This window comes from Vidua macroura, chromosome 16, assembly GCF_024509145.1.
Source record: "Vidua macroura isolate BioBank_ID:100142 chromosome 16, ASM2450914v1, whole genome shotgun sequence".
Lineage (NCBI taxonomy): Eukaryota > Metazoa > Chordata > Aves > Passeriformes > Viduidae > Vidua > Vidua macroura.
Window position 1 is genome coordinate 2,848,376 of NC_071586.1, and position 16,990 is coordinate 2,865,365.

Sequence of the window (16,990 nt, forward strand, 5' to 3'; positions counted from 1 at the left end):
CTGGGGACACTCATCAGCCACCTGCTGTCCCCAAAGGCCGGGATGTCACAGAATCATGGAATCAATTGGGGTGGAAGAGCTCTGTGAGATCACTGAGTCCAACCTGGGACCCAGCTCCACCGTGGCAACCAGACCAGAGCTTTCAGTGGCTCACCCAGGCTTTGCTTGAACACCTGCCACAGTGAATCTACCACCCACCTGGGCAGCCCATTCCAATATCTGATTACTCTTTATGAGAAGAAATTCTTCCTAATGTCCAACCCAAACCTCCCCTGATTTTGGGCTGTCAAATGCTTCACCCATCTCCTTCCTGGGTTCAATCCACTCTCTCAAGCAGTGCCTATTTACACCCCTATGACTTCCATCTTCAGTTCTGCAGCACAGTTTGTCCTGCTGATTTTTAAGGTAGCAACATTGTAGAAAAACATACAAGGCCTTTGGTTTTAACTTGGTTCACTTTGCAATTGCTACTAACATTCCTAAATCTGTGTTTCTGAAAGAGCTGCAGAACAGGGCCCTGTGGGGTCATTGAGTCCAACCTGTTAGCCATCACCACCATGACAACCAGAGTGACCATAGTGGCCCTGTGGTAGCCACAGGCTGGGACAGGGACCTTGTCACTGAGTGCCACATCCAGTCTGTCCTAAAATACCTCCCATATTGGAGATTCCTCCACCCGCCTGGGCAGCCCATTCCAATATCTAATCACCCTTTCCAGGTAGAAATTCTTTCTAGTGTCCTGTCTAAATCTCCACTGGCACAAGTCTGGAGGATCCGTGGCGTACAGTCCAGCTGATGGTTGGGATGCTGGGGAAGGGAAATGGAACTTTTCCTCTCCCACCTTCCTCACCAAGGGCTGCAATGACTATTTTGAGAAGGACAGGCCTTTCAGCTGATGCTGCTCCATCAGTGTACCTGTATTTCTCTCAAGTACACACCTAACACGTGGAAAAGCTTCAGTCTTAATAATCAGTCTTAACATGGGAATACAGATATCCCTTCCCAATATTTTTGTTCTGCTTTTAGGTAAGACAATTATCAACAATCAAAGATTTTGTGATCTATTATTACATCTTTACCTTCACTGGAGGCAGCATCCCAGTTCAATGGATATAAATTATAATCATTCAAATCATATAATGTCTTAAAACACTTTACTATGTGGGGGAAAAAAATTAAATTTTAATGCCACATCTCTTTGCTGTCAGGGTTTGAAACTGACTCCTTTGTAGATGCTTGCCTTGATGCCTCCTTATTGCTGATGTAAACAAAATGTAATTCCAAAAGTTTTCATAGATTATGAGAAAAGGATTTAAAATCTTTTGCAGCCTTCAAGACTACAAGGACATGCCTCAAATACACTGCAAATTATCTGAATCCTGTCTCATTCTCCTGCTTCATTAATCCCTGAGCAAAGTGGGCCTGCCTGAGTTAACTCTGGTGTTGCCACACAATTCAATTTGTAGATATTTCCCTGGTTATACATTCCTAAAACATGCTCCTTTGTCTTGGAAGATACACTGTCAAAATTCTTTATTTCCAACTGTGTAGTAAGTTACCAAAACTAGTTTTATACTTCCATTGCTTTTAACACTTTGAATGCTGCCAAAAATAATCAACTAAGGTATTTGTTGGATTTTTTTTTTTTGTTTTTTTTTCATTTAAAATAATGGTATTGTCATTGCACAAGGTTTCTGTCTTATGTGTGCACCATGTGAACTTCTAAATTTGCTCTGACAATCAAATGAGCAGTGGGATTGATTTGGGATACTCCATAAGAGTTTGTGTATTGAAAAAACCAGCCTAAGTAGGTTTATTCTGAAAGGCTGTGCTGCAGATGCCTATGAAATAATTCTGCATGTGAGAAAAGAGCTGTTTTGTCACACAGGCACAGCTCTGTGAGCACAGTCACCCTGTCTGACAGCATGTCATGAGTGGCTGCGATCCTTCATCGTGGTCAAGACCCTTGGAGGGCCCAACTGAACTAAAAAAAATATGGGAATGCTGTAAAGCCCAGAGTGGTGACTGCAGTGCCTTTCCCTTGTACTGGGCCAACAGAGCCACACTTAAGAGTGCCAGCGTTTAGATATGGAAGGGATAAATCCAAGAGCAATCCTTCCTGCAGTTCTTCAAGGGGACTTGGAGCTGCTCAGAAAGCGCGTTTCAAATGCGCTGGTTTGCTTTCCCTATCGTTCCATTATAAAATTTCTTCTGGAGGCATTTTATGTCAGATGTCTAAGGGAACACAAAGTGCCTGGGAGAGGTGATGCAGCCTTTGGCAGAGCCATCCCTGTGATTACCCAGGCAAGATGTGGACTCCAAATCCCTGAAAACGTTCAAGGCCAGGTTGGATGAGGCTTGGAACAACCTGGGATAGTGGAAGGTGTCCCTACCCAAGGCACGGGGTCAAATGGTTTGGGTTTTAAGGTCCCTTCCAACCCAAACCATGTGTGATTGCTAAGAATTCAGATTCATGCCCAAGATCAGCACAATCCCACTGCTCCCTTCACAACACTTTCGAGACCTGGGTGGCTCCAGCCCCTGACAAGTGCCCGGGTTTGGCACCCCTGTCCTGGAAGGACATGGAGCTCAGATGCAGGTCTCCACAGTTCTGCTCTGGTGTCCTTTGGAAATGTTCCTCCCTCAGAAAGTGCTGGCTGCCATCGCGTCTTGTTCCCTGAGCCTCTGCAGCGAAGGCTCCGTGTTCCCCCGGGGCGGGCATTCCCTTCCCGCCTGAAGCCCTGCTAAAGTCTCTTAGGGAAATCCCCCGGCGGCCGTGGCGGCTCGGCCAGCACACGGGGGAAAGGCTCGGGACGGAGCGGGCAGCAGGTGATGGGTCCCGAACCCTCAGGGGGGCCGAGACCGCCGCCACCTCAGCCCCGCCGCCGCCGCCGCCATCATCCCGGGCCGCCTTCAGCGCCCGCGGCGCCGCCATTGGCCACCATTGGCCGTCACGTGACCGCGCCTCAGCGGCCGCGGAGCCGCCGAGCGGAGCCGAGCGCGAGTGAGGGACCGGGACCGGGACACGGCGGGGCTGGGTCGGGGACAGCTGCAGGACCGGGACCGGGACACAGCAGAGCTGGGTCGGGGACAGCTGCAGGACCGGGACCGGGACACAGCAGAGCTGGGTCGGGGACAGCTGCAGGACCGGGACCGGGACACGGCGGGGCTGGGTCAAGGACAGCTGCGGGACCGGGACGGACACCGGCGAGGCTGGGACCCCCGGCAGGCCCCGCCGCCGCTGCCCCCCTCGTTCCCTCCCGGCCCCCCCAGCCCCCGCGGGTCCGCAGCGGTTCAGGGGCTCTGGTGCACCCCCGCAGAGATATCCACTGCTCGGTCGGGTAAATGCCGGCCTGTCTGACCCGCAGGAGCAGGTCCCCTGAAAGCAGCTGGAAATGATCTCCCACATGGACCACAAGGAGGAACTGTGGTTCTGCCACCTCCGCGCCTACCGAGGGAAGTCCGAGACAGTGCTGAGCAGCACTTGTGCAGGTAAGGGGATGGTACAATCAATCAATCAATCAATCACTAAAGTTGGGAAAAGCTCACTGAGATCATGGAGTCTGACCATTAACCCAGCACGTCTGTCAACCTGTTGGTGAGAAAAACTCCAGGATTCCCAGACCTACCAGAATGCATAGGATTGGTGGTACCAGGATGGACCACTGTCCTCCCAGTGGTCCCTAGCAGCAGCCAGTGCTGGGTCCCAGAGAAGGCACAGGCAGTTGTGTGTTCCTGGGTGCTTTCCCAGGCCCTGGCACTCTGTGACTTCAGAAACTACTGAAGCAGACATGCATTGTCTCAGTATCTCACAGCTCTCTCTGTATTTTCTTGTCACCTGAAGTTGTACATGTTTTAGCATCTGTGACAGCTTACAGCCAGTAGTTCCACAGCATATTCAGCTGCTTTGTGAGTTGCCTTCTTTAGTTTGCTTTGAAGCTGCCTTCTGATAGCTCAGTTCATGTCAGTTGTTCTTAATTCAGAGCAGATGGTGCAGGAGGGATCCCCACCCACCCCATGGGCCACTTGTGGTTTCATAGTCTTCTGCAATACCCCTATCAGCTGCACCTTTTATCTCCAATGCAGAAGCTGTTCCTTTTATTATTCATGTCATGCTCTGTATCTCCCTCAGCTCCATTGGAATTTTTCTGAAATGGAGGATCCATCCCTGCCAAGTCAAGTTGTGGGGTTTGAGCTGCAAGGGCACAATTACATTGTCTTTAGTCTCTGTTTTTCCCTGACAGTCATTAACATTTGATGAGCTGTTTTGTCTGCCTGGGAGCTGCAGTTTTCATCCATCTGCTCCAAGGGGCTATTCCAGAATGATATCAAGAACATCCTAGGCCCATCCATAGAGGAGCTCCTGGTACAGAGGCTGTTCCCCTCTGCACTTCTTTGTTGACCTGCAGTGAATGTCCTCTGTCATTCCCCTGTCACCTGGTTGGTCAGTATCATCAGGTTCTGACACAGTTCATAGTCAGCCTTTGTGTCTGAATAGCAGAATCATAAGTACTTCCCCTTTCCCTTCCTTCCCACCTCATGAAGGTCATTCATCCCATGGCAGCTGAGTTTCCTTACCACTTTTGGTGGAGGATGAATGTCTTTGGGAATGCCTTTGGACTCCAGAGCTTCCTTCTGCTAAAATTGGTGACATCTCTGAAGAACTCCAAGTGGATTCTCTTAAGAAAGATATCCAAGGATATATTTAAGGTGATACTTAGGTTTTTTTCCCAGTGTCTGCACTTAGTCTGCTTACCTGGAGCTTGACTCAGATCTTAGCACTGGCAGTCTTGGGCATATCAGAGACTTGAGATCAACCCAAATTGGCATGGGCTGAGGAAAAAACACACTCTTCCTTTCTTGCTTACTTATTAATTTTTGCCACTTCAGTCTTATACTTCCAGTATGAATTTCTGAGCATTGTGAACTTATTCTTCTTTCACTTAAAACACTTCCAGTAAGGTTCTGTCATTGTGATTGTGATCAAACCTTTTACAGACAACAGCAACAGAGCAACTTCCCAGGCTCCACTGTCTGCTCAGCAAGTCTGACCCACAGGGCAAGGGCTTCAGGCTGGGCTGCCAGAAATGTCCTTATCCTGTCTTTGGATGTCCCTCTTCTTTTTTCCTCCAGATGCCACCTGGATGGAGTAGCTGCAGACACATGGCTATCAAAGTTCCAGTTTATTCTCATGGAACAATTTTAAGGAAAACGGTATCAAATGTCAATGTCACACCAAACTACTTTAAAAGGCATCTCAGGAGTTCACTGTGAAATCACATTGTGATGTTTTCTTACACTGCCCAGAAAGAGGAAGATCAGATGTGTACTTAGGTCATCTGGGCTGTAATTCTGGAGTCTTCTTTCTTAGCCCTGCAGTGTCTCTCCTGCTCCAAGACAGCACTTCCTCCTCCCAGTTGTGCGTGCTCTCCCATGCATCCATGGGAGCATAAAGTTGCCTTTCTTCTGCCTCTGAGTCTGGCATAAGCGCGTTTGAGGTGCCTAATTTCATCCCTTGGTGCCTCCTTTGGGAGTGCCTCTCTCTGCAGCACCAGCAGATCTGCATTTGTTCTGCTGAGTAGGACAGCTCTTTGTGGCACTTCCATGATTCTCAGTTCAGTTTTTAATAACTTTTCAGATATCCTAGAAGAGCAGCCATCTTTCCTGTTCAGGCACTAAGCTTTCACCTCTAATATGCCAGTGATTTCAGTGGATTCAGGTTCTGTCAGAGCACACAGGGCTGTTCCCAGGGTTTGTTCCTGTGAACATACTGAGAAATCCACTGTGTAGTTTGAAGGGAAATATCAGACCTTTCTATAAGAGTCAATCTGGTGAATCTTTAGAATTTGATCCCTTTTGATTTCCCCTGTCTAAAGTTTCCTGTCTGTGACTTCTATCTGGATTCTCATTTTATTGCAGCTGAAGATGGGATTGTCATCAAAAAAGAGAAGAATCCCCACCAAGGCATCCCTGGGCCAGGAGAGCTGGAGGTTTCACTCTCAGGACTCTCCAAGGAGAACAATTCCCAGAGTCCTGCACAGGACCCAGTCATCCCACAAAGGTCAGAAAGGGTTCAGAGACCTCTGGAGAAGAAGCAAAGCCGAGTGATGCTGCATGGGAAAAGTTTCAGGAAGTTGCCAGATGTTGTCCAGCAGAGAAATTCCTCTGTGGGGAGACTGATGATATGTGGGGACTGCGGGAAGAGCTTCCGTGTGAGTGCCAACCTGATCCAGCACCAGAGAATCCACACTGGAGAGAAACCCTTCCCCTGCAGCGAGTGTGGGGAGCGTTTCCGGCAGCGCTCCCATCTCATCCGGCACCAGAGGATGCACACGGGGGAGAGGCCCTACGAGTGCTCCGAGTGCGGGAAGAGCTTCAGCGTGAGCTCGAAGCTGCTCCGCCACCAGGTGACCCACACCGGGGAGAAGCCCTTCAGGTGTGCCGAGTGCGGGAAGAGGTTCTGCGGGAACTCCCAGCTGGTGCAGCACCGGCGAGTGCACACCGGGGAGAGGCCCTACACGTGCGGCAGCTGCGGGAGGAGCTTCAGCGTGAGCTCGGCCCTGGCGCGGCACCGGCGCGTCCACACCGGGGAGAGGCCCTACGGCTGCGCCGAGTGCGGGAAGAGCTTCAGCCAGAGCTCCGAGCTCATGAAGCACCGGCGGGTGCACACCGGGGAGAAGCCGTACAAGTGCTCCGAGTGCGGGAAGAGCTTCAGCGTGAGTTCGGCCCTCACACAGCACCGCCGGTTCCACACGGGCGAGCGCCCGTTCGGGTGCTCCGAGTGCGGGAAGAGCTTCACGGTGAGCTCCCACCTCATCCAGCACCGCCGCTTCCACACCGGGGAGCGCCCCTTCCAGTGCGGGGAGTGCGGGAAGAGCTTCCTGTGGAGGTCGGCCCTGCTGCGGCACTGGCGGGTGCACAGCGGGGAGCGGCCGTACGCCTGTGCCGACTGCGGGGACAGCTTCAGGCAGAGCGCCCACCTCACCCAGCACCGCCGCACCCACACCGGCGAGCGGCCCTACGCCTGTGCCGAGTGCGGGAGGGGCTTCGCCGTGCGCTCCGCGCTCCTGCGGCACCGGCACGTCCACAGGACGGGGCAGCCCTAGGCTCTGATCCCCGGGGCCCCGGTGTCTCCGTTCATCCATTGACTGCCCTGCTCACGGAGCGGGAAGGCTCTTTCTTTGATGAGAACGAGTCCTAAAGGAGAGAGGTGCAAAGAGGGGAGAGCCAGCGCGAAGAGCTGGAGGTCTGCAGAGGAGCGCGGACACAGCACGGGCAGTTGGTGCTGCTCGGAGGGAAAGCTCTTGGGAGAGAAAGGACGTGCTTTGAAAAGGCTGGAATGTGCTTCGCGTGTTTCAGAGGAAGGTAAATGACTCTGTGACCACATGTGGACAATTAATAGAATGAAGCACACGGACCATCTTGGAGCCTGCAACAAAAAAGTCAACAAAAGCTCCTGATCTGTGTTCAGAGGCGCTGAGCTCCCTCCTTCAGCCCACGGGCTGGAGCCGCAGCCCAAAGAAGTCCAAGGCCTGGTGCCGTCGGCCCCCTGCGCTGGCTGTCCGCGTGTCCCCGCGGCCCTGCAGGGCGGCAGCTGCGCTGGGTGCCGTGGCTGCAGCCGCCAATAAAGCCGCCGATACCGCAGCGCTGCCGCCATCTTTCCTTCTCGGCCGCCGTTTCCGGTTGCCAGGGCGCGGCGTTGGTTGCGCATGCGCGCGTTGGCGCGCCGGCCGCCCTGCGGGGGCGGGGCCTTGGGCGGGGCCGGCCAGGTGAGCCCGAGGCCGGCACGTGACTCCCGCCCGCCCCCACCCATCGGCGGCTTCTGCGCGTGCGCGGCCGCGCGCCCCGACCGCCTCCAGAGGGGGGAGCCCTCGCGCGGCGTCTGGGCCCCTCCGCCAACCGCCGGCGCGTGCCGTGCGCGGCTCCCGATTGGCCGCGCGGGGCCCCCTCGGCCATAAAGCCGGGCCGGCCGCGCGGGCCTTTGTCTCTCGCCGGGGGCCGAGGGCGGCGGCAGCAGCGGTGAGTGCGCGGCGCGTCCCCATGGCAACGGCCGGCCCGGGGCCGTCCCCCTCCCAAGGGACTCCCTCTGCGGGGGCTCTGCCCGCTCCCGGCGGGTGCGCCGGGAAGCCCTCCCGGACCGCCTCAGAGCCGTGTTTCCGCGCCGCTGCCCGCCGGGGCCCGGGGCTGTCGCGGCCGACGTGACCGCCCTGGCGCGGGCCGGGCCGCTCGGGCCCACAGCTCCGAGCCGTGTGCCCCGGCGGGGCCGGGCGCTGCCCACCCGCCGGGCCGGCCGTTCTCGGCCCTCCCTGGTCCTGCCGTGTGTCCCCACGAGCGAGCGCCTGCCCAGCGACCGGCGGCGTGTGCCTGACTGGGTCCTCAGAGCCCCGCAGTGACTTTGCAGGGCTGCTCGGGAGCGACGCCTGGGGCTTCGGGAACCCGGGGCCACTTGGATTTCCTTAGTCCTGCAGAGCTCAGGAGGCACTTGGAAAACGAAGGCCTCTTGCTATTCCTCCTTTTCCATTATTGGCCATTGTCCTGTTCAAGCCTCAGCACCTCCACACGGCACTGCATTGCACATAGCAGCCCCAAGTGCCTGTCACTGGCCCTGCTTGGCCCGTCCCATGCACAGCTGACAGCCGGCATGACCGCTGAACAAAGGCTGTGTGGTATAATTGTGTATGTCTGTCACAATGTTTTCTTTCTCAGCCCAGATCCAGCCCTGACTTACTCCTTGTCTGTTCCTATAGCCAGGGTGAGAAAATAGGTTCTTGATGGGCTGCCTGACACAAGTGCCACCACCACAGCGCAGAACTGGACAAGGTCTTTGAGGTCACCAGGAGCTTCCTTTGGTTGGTTTGTTGAGGTGCTGGGCTGCAGCTCTAGAAGACAGAAGTAGCATTTGTGTGGCACACTAGAAGTGTCTGGGACTTGAATTACTGCCTAAATTTAGGCTGTGTCCAGGTGAAATCTTTAACTTTCCTGGAATCAGGTAATATGGTAATGTAGTCTATGAGGCTCCATTTCCAGCAGCAGCCAGTGCCAAATGCTTCCCCAGAAGGAGATGGAGATGAGAATCTCTCCTGCTGGCATTGCCAGGTAACCTCTGGGATGATTCTTCAAGCCTTTAGGCCTGCGGTTCTGGGGTTTGTTTCCACTGCAGTGATGGTAGGTCCAACCACACTCTGAGCTCTGTGTGTGGGGAAATGCCTTGAAGTTGCATGCACATTAAACAGCAGATATGAGCTCTGTACTGCCTGTGAGTTACCAGACTTCTCCAGAGTGCCCAAGCAAATCTAGGGCTTCCAGTCCTCCTTCCCTGAAGCAGCAGTGTCTTCTTCCTTCAAAAGGCTTGGGATTATTTGGATTAAATGTTTTCCTACCCTGAGAAGAACAGCTGTGCATCTGGGGTGTGCTGCTTGGTGAGGAGATGTGTGTAGGGACAAACTGCATGCATCGAGATGAGGTGGAGGTGTTTTCTTAGGGGCGTTGAACACTGTCATTGGGAAAGAAATGTTTGGAATGCTGTGGTGTCCTGTAGCAAACCTCCTCCCTACTCTCCAGCCCTGCAATCCCAAGTGGTAGCTGTTGGATTGCTCCCAGGCAGGCTCTGTCTGGGCACTGGGAGGTACCCTGAACATCAGCCAGGTCCTGGATGAGCAGAGCTCCCTGCAGCAAATGAGGTGGCGTTCCAGCCTCTGCAGAGGAGGTGGCACTGCCTGAGCCTCCTCCTTGGCGTGTGGGACATGCCCCTTTCAGAGGAGCAGGGAAACCAGGGCTGTGACCATGAACTGGGGCTTGCAGTTGCCAGTTTTTAAGTAAAAGCAGCAGTGTGTGGTGGTATGGGACACAGTGGCTCTGACTGCATTTCCTCCCAGTTCTGCAGTAACCCAGCACGGGGAAGGATGGGGCTTGTGCTGACTTGTCTTGTTGGGGATGTGTCTGTGCTAGAGACTATATCGGGAAAAATCTCAGCTTCCACATTTTCCTGCACAAGTTCTGCCCTCACCTGGGGCTACAGGGACTGGTGTTACCACTGCCACAGAGAAGAACTTGTCAGGCTGAGCCTTGCAAAACATGCCAGGAGAAACACAAGTCTGAGAATGCACCCAAGGCCTTCAGTGACTTTTTGCATGGGAGCAGGGGTTACCAACAGCAGACTGTGCTCCTGGAACAGTCATTCGCCATTCTCATTGGCTGTGCTTCTACAACACCAATAACAGGGTTGGGTGGAGGCTTCTGAGACCCCTCTAGGTTCTCTGTGTGACACAGAGAACCGAGTTCCTGTGTGAACACGAGCGTGCTCCGGCTGTGGGAGTGGAGGCTCTGATGAGTGAGCAGTGTGATGATCTCAGGGCCATCTTTGGCCACGGGGAACCTTGAGCCATTGCTGCTGTTAACCACTAATTCTGAGGTCTGACCTGGTGTGTTCCCTTGGGCTGGATTTGATGTCAGCCTTCAGGCCTCTCCCAAGGGATGTGTGGCTCAAGTGCTCTGCAGCACTGCTCTCACCTGCTGCTTTGTACGGGTGGCTGTTTCAGGCATGTGGAGACAGCACACCTCACCTCCAGGCCTCTGGCTTTCTGTGAGTATAAGATAAATTGGAACTAGTTTGTCTAGTTTCATTTTGGGATCTGCATCTCCTGAGAAGGTCCTGGGTTGCCATGAGCGGAGCAGGCAGGGTGTCACAGACCTGGTGACATTGGCAGGTGGCGAGTGTGCTGTTCCTCCTGTGCCCACGGCAGGCTCCTGGCTGAGCTCAGCTGGCTCATCTGCCTTTGTGCTTTGGTTTCCCTTCCCCACAGTGGGCATTTCCCCACTCTGAAGCTGTGTGAGGAGTGAAGATGGGTCCCTGAGTTGAGCTGCCTGGTGAGTGATCACACAGACAGCACAGCACCTGAAGCTGGTTTCTGGCCTGACCTTTTTCCTGGGCTGGGGAGGCTGCATGGTGCCATGTCAAGGGAGGGGGGGGGGGGAGATTGTAGGGCTGCCACCCCATATAACCCTGAATGACTTCTGTCCCAGCCTGGGCTCCTGGCATCACAAAGCAATGTACTTGGCCAGTCTTTCCCTGGGGAAGTCTCTGTCCCAGGAAAGATAAAGATTCTGTGATCACAGGGGAAACCTTCACCTGGTGATGATCCCCCAGACCAGGTGCTGTGCCTGAGCTGGGGCAAGCCTTGTGCTGCATCGAGGATGGGGCTCAGCCCTGGCTCCTGGTTGGGGTGTGGAGAGCACTGAGGGTGGCTGTGAAACAGGGCTTAGAAACTCTGGGGTGAGGAACTGGACAGCAATTAATTTCTAATTGGTGTGCTTGTGTGAGCTGCTGTGCCAGTGCTGGCCCTGTGCTGACCAGCTCCAGGCAGCTGCTTGTTGGCTCTCCCAGTCCCCAGCTGTGGGCTGAGCAGTGAATCCATGGATGCAGCCCAGTAGAGGGGGGCTGAACTGAAGTGGGAAGCATGAGGATGGTTCCCTTGGTGAGTGCTTTCTGAAGAGCCAGCATCAGCTTGGCTCCTTGCTCCTCTCCCAAGGCTGCCTGAAAGGTGGTGGTGGTGTTGCTCTGCACAAAGCTGATTACAGGTCCATTTTATAAATGAGGTGCTTGGATTTCTGTGCCCAGCCAATGTAATCCAGGTGTGGCTTGTTCCTGCTCCTGGGTGAGGCTTGTGCATCCTGTTACATCCAAGGAGATTTTATTTCCTTTTGCAAATGAGGAGGGGAAACCCAGTTACTTACGGGATTTGAAGTAAATTCTGCCAGGCAGGAGAGGAGGGTGTGAGTGGGAGCAGGAGCTGTCTGCAGCTCACTCTGCTTGGAGAGTGGCCCAGGAAAGGCAGAGCAGTGAAATCTGCCTCTGCTTTGGAAGTTCCTCTATTCTGTCATAGGGAATGTTCTTGCTTCCCCTGACTTCAGAGCTCTGCTGGCCTAATTCACTATTGCTTACTTCCAGGGAAGCTCTGTACTGGTGTGGAAATGTAGTTTGTTCTTCCTCTTGAGTGAAGGAGAGGGTCTTCCCTTACCAGTTACTCTGCTCAGAGTGTGACATTGGGGGAAATATTTGGTAGCACCAGGGGAAAGCTGCCTGCTCACAAGTCCAGTGCAGATTCCCAACGTGGAGGTCTCATCTTCAGCCAGGAGCCATCCTGAAGGGGGAAACAGAATGCAGGCTGCTGTGTTTAATGTTTTTAACTGGGTGTCAGTGTTGAGGTTCACCTGAAGTGGCTGAACTGAACAGGCAAATCTGCATCCTTGGAAGTGCCTGGTGTGAGGTGGAAACAGCCAGAGGCTGCTCCTCACTGCCCTGCCTGGTAGGGCTGCTCAGAGAACTCCTGGTTGGACTGTTCAGCATTTCACACCCATCCCTTTGTTAAGGCAGCTTCCCCTGAAAACCCCTCTCTGATTTTGCTTTTCAGACTGATCCCCAGCAGTGACCACAATGCCATCAGCCCTGGAGAGCCCGGAGGGGGGAGAGGAAGACATTTTGCACTATGAGGAAACAGAAGATGGTGCTGTCAGGTGAGTTCTGTCCTACACAATGGCACAGACAATGCCTTGGGCAAGGTAAGAGATCCACCAGGTAAAGGAATGATTCTTCTCATCTGAAAGAAGTGAGGGACCCCAATAAGTGATCAATCAAATACATGTGCTGTGAAATCTTTAGTCAAACTGTATTGTAAGGGTGGAAGGGATGGGAAAGAGTGATCTGGCAGGGATGACAACAAACAGTTGTTGTTGTCTCTACTATGAAAATCACATTTCAGAAACACTTTGACTATTTGGCAGCTGTGTTTGTGTCTTCCTGACCAAGGGGAGCCAGTTTTCCATTACTTTCTGGGCAGGCTTCTTGTTTTGAAAACTGACTCTAGAAGTGAACTCTGCTCTGGTGAGCTCTTGCCTTTGCAGAATACCCAGGTCTAGGGAAGGACATTTTCTAGGAGGTTACTTGAAAAACAAATTAACACACATGTTCTAAAAACTAAGGCTTCAGACTTGGAAAACAGGACAGGCTGGTCAATTTCTTTGACTTGACAGGCTCAGCTTCATGAGAAGTCAATGTTTGCTGGCTCTGCTGGCACACTCAGTGGGTCTGGAGTGTTCAAAGTCTCTCTTAGAGCTAAGACAAGTGTGGTAGCTGTAGCAAACTAGTGATAAAAACTGTAAGGTGCACTTTGGCATGATTTGAGTGAGTGTGTGTGTCGATACTGTACCAGTGTCCTGATATTGTACCTGAAAGGTGGCTCAGCCAGGTGGGGGTCAGTCTCTTCTCCCAGGCAACCACTGACAGAATGGATGAGAGGACACAGCCTTTAGCTGCACCAGGGGAAGTTTAGGTTAGATGACAGAAGACAGTTCCTCACTGAAAGAGTGACTGGGCACTAGAATTGTCTGCCCAGGAGGTGGTGGGGTCACTGTCCCTGGATGTGTTTAAGAACAGCCTGGACGTGGCACTCAGTGCCAGGGTTTAGTTGATGAGGAGGTGTTAGGTCATAGGTTGGACGTGGTGATCTCAAAGGCCTTTTCCAACCCAGTTCATTCTGTGTCCAGGTAGGTGCAGTGCCTGTAGCCTAAAATCATATATGTTAATGTTTTGGGTCTTTTTCAAAACAAACACCTTATGGAAACTTGAAAAACCAGTGTGATGCAGCAGAAATAAACTTTTTAAGGGTTCTTGCCCTGTTTTGCCATTCAGCTCTCATCTCTTCACCAGCAGTTGATATTTAAGTTGGGAAACCTACCTGAGCCTTGTTTCTTCTCTGGCAGAAGATACCACCAAGGCCCCCATGCCCTTTAGCCTGCCCTGATTGTTGCTCCCCATATACTCAAGGCTACAGTTGGGCTCATGTGGATGAGAGCAAAAGTCAGGGTGCAGGGATCAGCAGGTCCTTGGCAGTTGCTTCAGCATCCTTGGCCAGAGCCCCTGGTAAGCCCCAGCCCTCCTGGAGTGGCAAGTCTGGTTGGCACATGGGCTGCTGCCACCCTGTTGCTTCTTCCAGCAGGTGCCAGCTCAACCTGCGGGGTGGCCTGAGCATCCCACCTGGTACATTCTCTGAACTGGGATGGTAGATGGTGGGGGATCCCTCCAAACACAGAAGGGATAAACTCATTGCTGCGAGAGGCAGTGGGGTGAAAGGAGCTCTCCTGTTTGCCCGCAGCCCCATGGACCTTTCGGAGCTGCTGAAGGAGGGGACGAAGGAATCGCACGACCGCGCCGAGAACACTCAGTTTGTCAAGGACTTCCTCAAGGGCCGCATCAAGAAGGAGCTCTTCAAGGTGGGTGTTGCTCTGCTCCCCATCTCTTTGATGCACCCAGTGACTGATGCAAACTGCAAGGCAGAGCCCCACAGCCCTGGGGGTGCTATGGTGGTAGGTAGAGCAGAGTCTTTGCTCCTTCAAGCAGTGCCTGCCTGGTACAGGCTCTCCAGGCTGGGCTTGTGCCAGGCCTGGGGGTTTGCTCTTGTTTACCCCAATTCCATGTAGGCAGGAGTAGTCATGAGACTGAGTTGTGCCCATCTAGTGAGTAGCTTCTCACATGAGCTGTGCTCTGTCCGTAGCTGGCCACCGTGGCCCTTTACTTCACCTACTCTGCTCTGGAAGAGGAGATGGATCGCAACAAGGACAACCCAGTCTTTGCTCCTCTGTATTTCCCCGTAGAGCTCCACCGGAGAGAAGCTTTGGCCAAAGACCTCAAATATTTCTATGGGGAAGACTGGAAAGAAAAGATCCAGTGTTCAGAGGCAACTCAGCAATATGTGGACAGAATCCATCATGTGGGACAACACGAGCCAGAGCTGCTGGTGGCTCATGCTTACACACGCTACATGGGGGACCTCTCAGGTGGCCAGGTGCTGAAGAAGGTAGCCCAGAGGGCCCTGAAGTTGCCCAGTACTGAGGAAGGGATCCAATTCTACATGTTCGACAATATTTCCAATGCACAGAAGTTCAAGCAGCTTTACAGAGCAAGAATGAATGCTCTGGACTTCGACAAGAACACCAAGGAAAGGATTGTGGAAGAGGCCAACAAAGCCTTCAGATTTAACATGCAGGTACTAAACAAACCCCTTGATCTCCTGTAGGTGCTGCAGCTTTTAGGTCTGGCCCAGGTTAATTCAGTCACATCACTCACCCAGTCAGTGGTCTGGGGCTGAGACCACTGCAGCCCCTCCTTGAGGGGTTGGGATTCTGGTTGAACTAGCTCTTTCACTAACTTCAGGCAGGAATTCCTCCCATGCTCCAACACCCCAGCCAAGTGCTTTGATTAAGGCAAAATTAATATGACTTGAAGATTCCCACAGGCTGTGTGGCTGTGAAGCAGTGAGGGGAAGGAGCTCTTGTGCCAAGAGAGCTTCAAACAGTTTGAGTGTGCTGCACCACCCTGGTGACAATTCATCTCCTGTCTCAGGTCTGACTTGTTGCCCTATGGTCAAAATGTCTGGAGCCTCCTGTTCCTCCCATAGCATTTGCCTCTCATCAAACCTGACTGAGCTGCCGTTTGCCCCAGGGGATGAACACAGATTTAGCTACTGGATGGAAGTTTTAATCTTGTGCTTGTAGCAGGTCAGTGTGATTTAAACTGGCCAGAAACACGGTGAGGTGTGGTTGGCTCCTTTGTCAGGATCCTCATGGAATCCCATGGCAGCGAGAGGGGCTGCCTGACCACTGCAGGAGCTGGGATCCTCCGAGGCTCTGCAGCAGGGAGGGGAGAGCATGTTGCCCCACACTCCCACCCACAGCAGGCTTGGAAGTGAGCAGCAGGGTGGTGCTGCCTTGCTCCTGGCTCTGACTGAATGCTCTTGGGATGGGCTGTGCTTTCCTGGAGCTGCAACATGTGCCAGGTGTCACCCCATCTCTGCAGTGGATGCCCCGAAAGGTGTCTGGGGACAGGGAAGCAGGAGTGGTGCTTGCCTGTTCCCCAGATGATTGCAGGGGTCTGGCTGAGAGCTGCCTGGCTCCACCTGCTTCATGTGCTCACTGTGACCACTTGCAGGTGTTTGATGAGCTGGACAAGATCGGCAAGTCGCTGGCAGAAGAAGCCCAAGACGGAGGCTTTCCAGTCCATGACGGAAAAGGAGACATCCGCAAATGCCCTTACTATGCAGACAAACTGGGTAGGTGGTGGCAATGAGGGGGCTGCCACGGGCGTGTGGCACAGGACTGGCAGTGCTAACGGTGCTTTCTGTGTCCTGCAGGCACGGCAAGCCCCGGCTGCCCCTTCCACGCTGCTGTGGGCCTGGCCAGGCAGCCCCTGGTGCAGCTGGTGCTGGCAGCCTGCATGGCCGTGGCAGCAGGAGCTGCAGCCTGGTACATCCTGTGATGGGCACAGTGTGGCTCTGCCTGGGGGCAAGGGGAGAGATGTGCCCTGCCTGCTTTCCGACCTTTCCCTTGCTGGTGGTGAGTTGGCTGCAGAGTGGAGTAAGGAAATAAACAGGAATCCTGTGGGACTGTCCAAGCCTCCATGCACTCTGCTGTAACACAACGTCTTCAGCTGACTAGTGCATGGGACTGGTCAGTGCCAGGGGGTGAGGACTCCACTGCAGCACTGCCCTGCCCAGGCTGGGGCAGCTTTTAAGGCTAGAGATGTCCTGTCCTGTCCTGGCAAAGGCTTCACGTGCTTGGCTTTTCATCTCCATCCCTGAAGCAGTGTCTGGAGGGGGTTTCCTGCCCTGGGTTGCATCTGCAGAATGTGTCATCAGCCTTTCAAACAACAAGCAGTTGCTTTCGTACCCTGAGAAGCTGAGGCTGTGCCATGGGGCTGTTAGCTCAAAGGAGTGTCCTGTTTGGTGCAATGTCCTAGGAACCAAGTCTGACTCTTGTTGGAGAAAGCTCCCTGGGGATGGGGGCAGGACCATGGTGGGGTATGGAGGTGACAGATGTGTATTGTGCAACTTCAGGGTTGAGGGTTGGTTGTTGGTTATTTTTCCTGAAGCCTTGACTGGAATAAAAAGTCGCAATGTTGTAGCTGGGGGAAGCCAAAAGCACATCATTGTGAGAATGG

At 53.5% G+C, this 16,990-nt stretch overlaps 2 protein-coding genes and 1 long non-coding RNA gene across 5 annotated transcripts; all 3 read left to right on the top strand.

Annotated features, from left to right (window-relative positions):
- The first annotated feature begins 37 nt into the window (after nucleotides 1-37).
- On the top strand, nucleotides 38-1,377 carry LOC128815194 (uncharacterized). The gene is made up of 2 exons (XR_008439577.1): nucleotides 38-405; nucleotides 1,329-1,377. It is a non-coding gene; the product is annotated as an uncharacterized LOC128815194 (long non-coding RNA).
- A 948-nt stretch (nucleotides 1,378-2,325) lies between these two features.
- Nucleotides 2,326-7,754, top strand: LOC128815192 (zinc finger protein 501-like). 3 transcript variants are annotated; one of them, XM_053991679.1, is made up of 3 exons: nucleotides 2,326-3,173; nucleotides 3,369-3,492; nucleotides 5,920-7,754. In XM_053991679.1, exons 2-3 carry the CDS (start codon nucleotides 3,396-3,398, stop codon nucleotides 7,104-7,106), a joined length of 1,284 nt encoding a protein of 427 aa, XP_053847654.1. In that variant the 5' UTR covers nucleotides 2,326-3,173; nucleotides 3,369-3,395; the 3' UTR covers nucleotides 7,107-7,754. The 3 variants fall into 3 exon arrangements, with proteins under 3 accessions (XP_053847654.1, XP_053847651.1, XP_053847652.1); XM_053991676.1 differs by having other exon boundaries at nucleotides 2,326-3,004; XM_053991677.1 differs by lacking the exon at nucleotides 2,326-3,173 and having other exon boundaries at nucleotides 3,238-3,492.
- A 144-nt stretch (nucleotides 7,755-7,898) lies between these two features.
- HMOX2 (heme oxygenase 2) lies at nucleotides 7,899-16,953 on the top strand. Its single transcript, XM_053991809.1, has 6 exons — nucleotides 7,899-8,019; nucleotides 12,411-12,513; nucleotides 14,151-14,268; nucleotides 14,550-15,041; nucleotides 15,983-16,103; nucleotides 16,185-16,953. Exons 2-6 carry the CDS (start codon nucleotides 12,434-12,436, stop codon nucleotides 16,307-16,309), a joined length of 936 nt encoding a protein of 311 aa, XP_053847784.1. The 5' UTR covers nucleotides 7,899-8,019; nucleotides 12,411-12,433; the 3' UTR covers nucleotides 16,310-16,953.
- The last annotated feature ends 37 nt before the right edge of the window (nucleotides 16,954-16,990 follow it).